We start from the raw sequence: 9,394 nt of genomic DNA, 5'->3' as shown, positions 1-9,394 counted from the left end.
TATCATTTATCAAACTGATATCATCACGCAACCATCATAGCAATACTCTATTTGCATACAATACATGTTACATGTCCTTCCCTTTTTTCCTCCAACCTTCATATACAACATAGACAAATAATTAACGTACTAAAATACCCTTCAATTCACATTGGCCATTTGCTTGGCCATAAACTCCTTGACATCATAAACAAACAGAGAAGTTTCGGGCAATTCAGAAAAAAAGTAAAAAGCATGAAACGTGTTTGGATAATCGACTAACTCCACCTCTTTTCCCGATTCCCTCAACCACTCATAATACTTCCTTTGCCAATCACGCAACGGGTCAAACCCACCCATAAACACAATCGTATTCGGATAATCCAAACCCGAAATATCCACGGCATTGGGCCCACTCACGTTAACCGCTTCATGATCCCGGTCCGATCCATTTGGCAAGAACACCTTCCAGTGCCAATCGGTTCTGTCCACCGAAATAATGGGTGCCCGGTTTAATTGGATTTCGGATTTGGTTCTCTCTTCTCCTCCGAAATACGGTTGAACCGAAACTAAGCCGATAATGTTGGTTCTTTGTAGCTTCTCTTTAGAAACCCGAACCGCCACGTGGTGGGCCAGGTTCGCACCCGCGCTATCACCCGCTAAAAAACATTTGGTGACGTCAGCAACGTCGGGTAAAACGCTGCCGTTTCGGTCGATGAATTTTAAGACGTCGAAACCGTCGTCGTATTGGGAGGGGTAGCGGTGTTCAGGGGCGAGGCGGTAGTTGACGGAGATAACGACGGCGTTAAGGGAGCGACAGTAGAGACGACAAACGGCGTCGTAAGGGGTTGAAGCTGCGGAGAAGAAAGCGAAGGCGCCGCCATGGAAGTAGACGAAGACCGGGAGGGTGGTGGCGGAGGAAGAGGAGGGGACGAAGAGGCGGAACCAGAGGTTGCGGGCGGGATCGACGGTGACGTCGGAGGAGGAAACGCCGTCGACGGGGGTGGGGTTTGGCAGTGACTGGCGGTCAGCGAGGTTAAAGAGGCGGCGGTTGATGGTGGCGTTGGAGCGGCGAGAGGTGTCGGCGAGGGTGGAAAGGAGGGAAATGAGTAAGCGAACTTTCCATGGAAGGATCAGTTTGGTGAGTTCAGAAGCCATGTGATTGTTAGTGAGTTAACTCGGTTGGCTCGGAGAATGAAAGTGAGTAATAAGACTGAGGATGTGTTGTATATATAGTTTTATGAGATGAGAAAAGCAGATAAACAACTTACATTACCCTACTACAGCTTCCAACTGTTTTTTTTTTTTTCTTACGTGTTTGTATAGAAAATACACTGAAGCAAAAACATTCTCGGGGATTATGGTGTATGTCAATATCATTCATGATATCAAATAGGATAAATTACTAGTTTTGATTTATATAGTTTTATGATTTTTATTTTTTTAGTATTTATTATTTAAAAATACTTTTTTAATTCCTATGATTTATATTTTAAAATATAAAATATAAAACTAAAAAAATTACTTTCAAAAAATTAAAATATAAATTATGATAATTAAAAAAATTATTTTCAAAACTATAAGAATTACAAAAGAATTAAAATGTAAATGATATGACTAAAAAATCATTTTTAAATAAGACTAAAAGATAAAAATCATGAAAATATATCAAATATGTTACATGAATACTCTTGATAGATAAAAATATAAATATGATAAAATTTATAATATGATAAAAAAATGAGAGTTGAATAGTATCTTGTTTAGTGTTTACGTACCAAAATAAACCATGATCTAGTATAGAACTAATTATAGTAATTTCCAATAGTTGAACCTTATAACCAACCAATTGTAGGTGTATGTACTTCAACTTGTCTGTTAATGAAATGAAAGTGCATCCAAATTAATGAGCGTGTGAGATGTCATAGATGCTAACATTGATATCGTCATGATCTCAATTTCTCAAATGACTGTTCTTAATCACCAAAATAGCTACTATCGATCGTAAGACAGATTCCTCTGGTCTATTCAATTCAACACATCCACCTCATGTAGTAGAAGTACACGATATAATAATTAACACTAAAACGATCTGAACGCATTCAAGCAAACACAATCCACATGCTGCAATAGCTGGAGAAAGATTAAAGTAAATAACATTTAATTTTCACCAGCCATTGATAAAACTACTACATAATATTCGATTATGGTATTGAATAAAAATATATTTTAAAAAGAAAAATTATTAAAATCAACACACACCATTTTTATTAATATGATATGTCAAAATTTAAGATTTAAAAGTAAAATTAATCAAATTATTAACATTTATTAAGTTTATAATATCAATAATAAGAGAGAGAGAGAAATATCTTTTAGAGTGTGTAATGTGAGAGCCTTAACTCAACTCCAAAAGCTAGCTCAAGGGGTGAGGGTCACTTATATATTCTAAAATGTGGGATTACTTTTAGCCGGATGTGAGACTTGGATTATTTCCAACACACCCCCTCATGTCAAACACTCCTTAGGCTTGATGCGTGAACAACAAATGGTGGGTGTTTGTCACCACAAAGCGAGGGCTAGCGAAAGCATGGTCCCAGGATCAAAACTGGTCCTGATATCATCTGTTCGTACTTCACTTGCCCATGCATCATTACCTTCTTCCTTTTGGCATCATGCCTTGCAAATGACAACTTACCTTTTCAATATTTTTCCTCATAAGTTATTAAACTATAAATCTCCTCTTAGGGTTCTTTATCATAAGGATCCGACCTATTCTCATCTTCGAATTCTTGGGTGTTTATGTTATCCTCTATTTCCTTCCACTATCATAAATAAACTTCAACCCGCTCTACTTCATGTGTTTTTTTGGGATATTCTTCGAATCACCGTGATTATAAATACTATGACTTATCTTTTGAGAAAATAATTATTAATCGTCATGTCATTTTCGATGAGACACAATTTCCATTTGTTAAAATACATACTCCTCATTTTCAGATTTATGATTTCTTAGATGATGGTCCAAACCCATTCGTGATCCACCATTTAGTGTCTCAATCCACTACTCCTAAATCTCAAACTCTTGGTCTAGTTTCATTCACGTCCAACTCCCCTAATATTCCAACAATATCATTAACTGGAAGGAGCAAGGAAAAATCTTCTACTTCTTGAACAAGCTTTAAGAATAATGTATAAGTGTTCGTTCGTAAGCTTTGATTTAGAAATCGATTTGTTGAAAAGGTGAAGCAATCAGAAGTTGAATTCCTGGTATAGAAAACTTTAAATTTGTGTCTGAATAAGTAAATCGGTTTTGCTTCAAATGAAACTTTTCTATTGTTATAAATAACTTAAATGAAACCTGCTGGAATATGCAGATTTTGTTCCCCTTCTTATCTGTATCTTCCTAAAATTTTAAAATTCTATTCATTATACCTTCTACTATTTCCATTTTATTTCTTCGCCCCATCTGCCACCACCACTCCCTGTCGCCATCTTCTTCCAATTACTTTTTCTTTAATAGATTTCATCATCAGCATGAATTTGCTTATAACACTGATGTTTCACAATAATAAAAGTTTCATGAGTATCATAAAATATTATGATACTAATATTTTGAAGCAAATATTTTTTTTGTGAGAAGAAATCAAACTAAGGTATAAGGAGATTTATAATTACTAATTAACAACTCATGTATATTGTTTAACTGAAGTAGATAGAACATTTGGTATTGCAATGCTAATTAATATGGTTCGTCAGGATCATATGTGTGTTTAACTGCCTTGAGCCCTTGACCACGATACAAGATTACAAGGGCACGGCCCTTAATCGCATGTGGAGTATTCTACATTGAACGGTTTCAAAGTCTTCATGGCCCCCACTATAGTATTCAGATCCATGCTTGACACTCTTTCAATTTGATCATTAACCACTAATTAAGTTCATGTAAATGAAAAAAATACATTTCGTTCATCAAGAGTTGACACTATCAACTTGATCATTAACCACTATGTTCTTTGGGCTTATATAATTACACTCTCATAGGTCCATAGGTCAACCTAGCTAGTTCTAACAACATCTCTCAACCCCTTGTTGAAAACCTTTTCCTTAAAAAAACTCCTTTCTAACCGGCCTTTTGCATGTACTATTTCAAATTTAGTTCTTAATTCACATGGCCTTGCTACCTATTTTTCTTAATCTTGCTATTTTCATCAAAACAATGATTTATCATAAAAAATTATTATTTTTAAAACCAAATTAAGAGATAAGTTTCTCACTGGATAGCTATCATCTAACCCAACCTAGCTACATGATTGTTTTAATTTGGTCTTCTAATGATTCTATGTTCAACCCACACCTCCTATTATTTGATTTTCCCAAACTATTAGAGTCGATTTAAGAAAACAACATGGATATATTTTCTCAAGATAAGTTGAGCATTATATGCACTCTATGGTTCCTTCCATAATTATTGAGTTTCTCTCTGAGTTTCTTCTCATTCCATAACCATCAAGTTTTATGTTTAAAGTCAATCAAATTGTTCAAAACTTGAGAACACTATAATAAGCGTAATACAGTGACCTCAACACCTTCTAATTAACAAGTATCAGCTTTTAAAATACATCAATATTGTCACCAAGAAAACAATTGCAAGATTTCAAATTCAAACATCCAGCACATAGTATTCACTGCCCCAATCTTTAGCTCTCAGGCTGGGCACAATACGCACTATTGAAGGACCTCTTTTCATATTGGTACAAACATAAAAAAAAAAAAAATGGGCTAAGAACTATTGAAGGAGATGTAGTTTAATGATCCAAATAAAGAAAGAATCTTAGCTTGCTATATGTTACATAAAAACGACTTAATCGAGGCTGTTGTTTCCTGCATCTCCAAGGTATTTTTTGTTTTGTTTTTGGAATAACAATCCAAAATATAAAATTGCATTCCAAAATGATTACAGATTTTGGCTTTTGCAAATGCCAAACCAAAAGATAAAAAAAGAATTCTGAAAATGGTACAGGAAATAACACCCTTAATCGAGTTAATCCATCTACACCAACAGGACCATAATAAGCTGATTTTGTCCCAGCTAATGTACCAAAAGGAATTAACCATATAGATTGAAGCCATTTTACCATCCCTTTCAAGGTCCAAATTTTCAAGAACCACGACCAAACTGTTGTCGTTTTTGAATAACACCCTAACAGGCCCTAATTTATTTAAATCTGTAAATCTACAGACTTCAAATATAAGTCTTGGTGGATCATCATAAATAAATACAATGACAAAAAGCCAACCAAACCCAATGAAATAATTAACCCAATTTACCTTTTATTCGCTCAAAAAACGAGTGAATTAAATTGAACTCAATTTAAAAGATGTTAAAAGTTCCAACCCAAACTATATCCTTTGCTGGGTTAAAGGGATCAACCCAGTAGTAGAGTAGATTAAATTCATTTTACCATCCTTGTCAAGGTCTCTAAATTTTGAAGACCAAACTCTTAAATTTTAAGCAAACCTTTAACAAATCACCAAACTCATTTCACTTACCAAAAATCACGACAGAATATAATCCCAGAACCAATTATTAGCCCAGACAAGTCTTACCTTTAACAAAATTCCAATCAACAGACAACTAACAAAAAACTCCATAGCCTACTCGCGTGCATATATGAGCGGCTGAGCGCATTACATTTTGGCATATTATCCAAACTTCCAAACCGTACACAGAACGAAACTTGTATTATTATTAATTCTAGAGCCAAAACAAATATAAACAAACCACATGCCACCAAACTATAAATCCATAATAATCTATAGTTGCAACTATGGTTTATTAATTCTGTGTTCTTAAATTTGGCATTCCGGGACCCCTAAACATGGTCCATAGTTGCAACATTGCATGTGCCTGTTAGTATTAATTATCATTTCACCACGAGCCACCACTAAACTATAAACCAATAATAATCGATAACAACAATAATCAATTCAACTCAGAGATTCTCTTGTTTATGAAATCCTTGATTTGTGTGATCAATTGAGAAGACTCGGGCAAATCATCGAACACATAGAACGCATGAATCATCTTGGGATACTCAATCAATTGGACATTTTTTCCCGAATTTTTCAACCACTCATAATACCTCCTTTGCCAATCTTGCAACGGGTCAAACCCACCCACAACCACGAGGGTATCCGGGTAATCCAAACCCGACAAATCCTCCGAATTCGGTCCACTCACATTCGCAGCCACATGGTCGCGATCCGACCCGTCTGGCAAAAACACCTTCCACAGCCAATCCGTCCTGGCCATCGACACCAGCGGCGCCCCCTTGAACTTCTCCTCCGCTGCCGTCCGCTCCTCCCCGCCAAACCATGGCTGGATCGAAACCAACCCGACGACCCGGATTATCCGGAGCCCCGACTTGGGGACCCGAACCGCCACATTGTGAGCCAAATTCGCGCCGGCGCTGTCTCCGGCGAGGAAGCATTTCGACAAGTCAGCATTTTCCGGCAGGACCGCGCGGTTCTCGTCGAGGAATTTGAGGATGTCCTCGCCGTCGTCGTATTGCGAAGGGTACCGGTGCTCCGGCGTGAGGCGGTAGTTGACGGAGACGACGACGGCGGGGATTTGCCGGCAGAACCGCCGGCAGACGGCGTCGTAGGCTAATGAATCCGGCGAGAGGAACGCGAAGCCGCCGCCGTGGAAGAAGATGACGACGGGGAGAGCGCCGCCGGAGGCGGCGGCGACGGTGGGGGAGAAGACGCGGCACCAGAGGTTTCGGGAGGCGTCGACGGTGACGTCATTGGAGGAAACGCCGTTAACGGGGGCGGCGTTGGGGTGGGACTTGAGGTCGAGTAGGTTTATGAGGAGGCGATTAACGGTGCCGTTAGAGCGACGAGCGGCGTCGGAAAGGGTACATAGGAAAGATATTGAAATGCGTGCCCTCCAAGGAAGAACCGGTTTTGGTTGTTGGGAGTTGGATGTGGTTGACGCCATTGTCGTGTCGTTCTATGATCGGAGAGTGAGTGTGAATGGTAAAAAAGGGTAATTACAAAGGAATGACAGCATGAGGCCAACACGACAAGTTATTTTAGTTCATCTTTCGTTGGTTCTTTTTTCGTCGTAGAAAGAAGGTAGGATGGTTGTTAGAGTTGTTACCGCCAGATCGAAAATAAATGAATTATTTGTGTAGAAGGTGGTGAAGTTTCTCGAAACAAGACGTTTACGGAAAAAGAAAATTATTAACTATAATTAGGCCATTGAATTTGGTGGGTGCCCATGAATAATTTTGAATTGGAATTTTTTTCTAGGCGGGGGTGGGGGAGATTGAAAGTGACCTAAGCCTAAAGAAAATTGCACAACAAAAGACATTTTTTCCTTCTAAATTAGGTATTTTGATTTAACTAAAATTAACATTTTTAATACAATGATAATAATTATAAAATTGAAAATAGAGGAAATTTATGGTATTATATTAATGTTGTTTTTGATTAAAATTCATATTTATCTCAATAAACAATCTTTTTGTAATTAAATTAATGATAATATACTCTTATATTATAAATAAAGATACACAGCATAGGAAATAAAACTAGTCTTTCAAATGAGAATTAATATTTCTAGTATATCAAAGGACATTTCTTATAATGCAAGAAATTAATGGGTCTAGACATGGCAATGGGGTGGGTCGGGTACGGGTATTGTCTCCTCAATCCCTTATTTCGACTCCTCAACATATCCTCATATCCGTACTCAGATACTCGACGGGTTTGAGTTTATTGTCTCATCCCTGTCGGGTATCGGGTATCCTCAATCCCATTCCACACACTATTTAGAAAAATATTTTTTTTTGTAAAACAATATTAAAAATTTGATTTTAGAAAAAAATAAATTGATTGTTAAACATTTATTTTTAACTACTTATATATTAATAAATTTATTAAAAGGCGTGTGTCTACATAAATAGTTAAAAAAATAATATTAAATTATGTAAAAATTTTAAAATAAAATTAACTAGTAATAAAAATTATATGCCTTTTGATTAAATTATGCAAAAATTCTAAAGATTTTAAGTGGCGGGGCGGGTTCGGGTTCGGGGTCGAGACGGATTTAGTAATCCCATACCTGTACCCGACTTTTGGTTATCGGAGAAAACTCGAACTCGAACCCATACCCTATCAACTCAGATATTACCCGTCAAAGTCGGGACGGATTCGGACAGGTACCCACAGATACGAGTTTTCTTGCCATATCTAAATGGGTGGACTCATTATTGGGCAGTTGATCGATCTGTAAGGAGGTTGGAACCTTAGAGGCCTTGAAAAGTTTGAATTTCTAGCATGGGTTCACGGCTTACCTTATAAAACCTATTTGTTGCACATGCCAACATTTATAAACATGTTGTATTTCTTTCTTTTTCTCTTTTTTAGGAAACGAAGTATAATTTTTTTAGAAATCTCAAACTGATCGAATTAAGTTGAATGGATTGATTTTTATAATTTGATATTTATACACACACACAATATATATATATATATATATATATATATATATATATATATATTGTAGACTAGTTTTTTTTATACAATCATTTTGTTTGATTAATAACATTTAAAAAAACTTTTATAAAAAAAGAAGTCATGTGCATCACAAGTGCCCTCGATGAAAGCTAAGTATATTTATTGTTATCATGTCATATGTGTTGTTAAACCTCGTGTATAGAATGGATGCGAAAAATATGTACTTAGCTTGGGATGTAAGATTAGTTATAGGTTTGAAATATATTTTTTATTACACTTCAGTCTAAGATAAGAAAAATCTTTAAGTTCATAGGACACTTATACATATATTTATATTTAACACATCCCAGAAAGACGAGCCATAATTCAAACCTATAATCTATCAAGTACAAATTTATTTTGTTCTACTCGACCAATCCTTGGGTGGATTTGAAATATTCTCTAAAGTTTGTAAGCTTGAAGTAACATTAGAAAAGAATAGATGAATTACTGTAAATTCACCAACCCATATATAGCGTCTACAAGGAATAAGTTAATTACTTTGATTAATGGATCAAGTTATTTAAAAGTTACAAACAAGAATATAAAATATATTTTGAAATTAACATGTGGATTGCAGAAGCTTACTCCATTAGTAACTTCAAAGAGAATGAAGGATACGCTATCTTATGGATCTATTTTTTTTCTTTGTATTTTCCACACACGCACACACATACATTCATAAAGAGCTATAGTTTAAAGTTGGGACGGAAATATGAGAGTATATTAGGCTTTAGTGTATTCTGAATGTACTTGAGAAGCTAACAAAATTAAGTAAATAAAACTGTATAAAATGTTTTATTTTTATAAGTATAAAATTAATACTTTTTTATAACAACCAAAATATTAC

The 9,394-nt window shown here is 35.9% G+C and overlaps 2 protein-coding genes across 2 annotated transcripts; both read right to left on the bottom strand.

Annotated features, from left to right (window-relative positions):
* Nucleotides 1–20: 20 nt before the first annotated feature.
* On the bottom strand, nt 21–1,254 carry LOC100799815 (probable carboxylesterase 18). The gene has a single exon (XM_003548220.5). The coding sequence runs from the start codon at nt 1,135–1,137 to the stop codon at nt 142–144; it is 996 nt and encodes a 331-aa protein (XP_003548268.1). The 5' UTR covers nt 1,138–1,254; the 3' UTR covers nt 21–141.
* A 4,364-nt stretch (nt 1,255–5,618) lies between these two features.
* LOC102665243 (probable carboxylesterase 18) lies at nt 5,619–7,189 on the bottom strand. The gene has a single exon (XM_006599592.4). It carries the CDS (start codon nt 6,980–6,982, stop codon nt 5,966–5,968), a length of 1,017 nt encoding a protein of 338 aa, XP_006599655.1. The 5' UTR covers nt 6,983–7,189; the 3' UTR covers nt 5,619–5,965.
* Between the last annotated feature and the right edge of the window lie 2,205 nt (nt 7,190–9,394).

Source organism: Glycine max, chromosome 16, assembly GCF_000004515.6.
Source record: "Glycine max cultivar Williams 82 chromosome 16, Glycine_max_v4.0, whole genome shotgun sequence".
In the NCBI taxonomy this organism is placed as follows: domain Eukaryota; kingdom Viridiplantae; phylum Streptophyta; class Magnoliopsida; order Fabales; family Fabaceae; genus Glycine; species Glycine max.
The sequence above is the reverse complement of the archived record's forward strand: the minus strand, read 5'-3'. Positions and strand labels throughout refer to the sequence as shown.

Bases quoted from the DNA above. Each gene is read 5' to 3' on its own strand.
- LOC100799815 (XM_003548220.5), bottom strand. From the start codon at position 1,137: ATGGCTTCTGAACTCACCAAACTGATCCTTCCATGGAAAGTTCGCTTA.
- LOC102665243 (XM_006599592.4), bottom strand. From the start codon at position 6,982: ATGGCGTCAACCACATCCAACTCCCAACAACCAAAACCGGTTCTTCCT.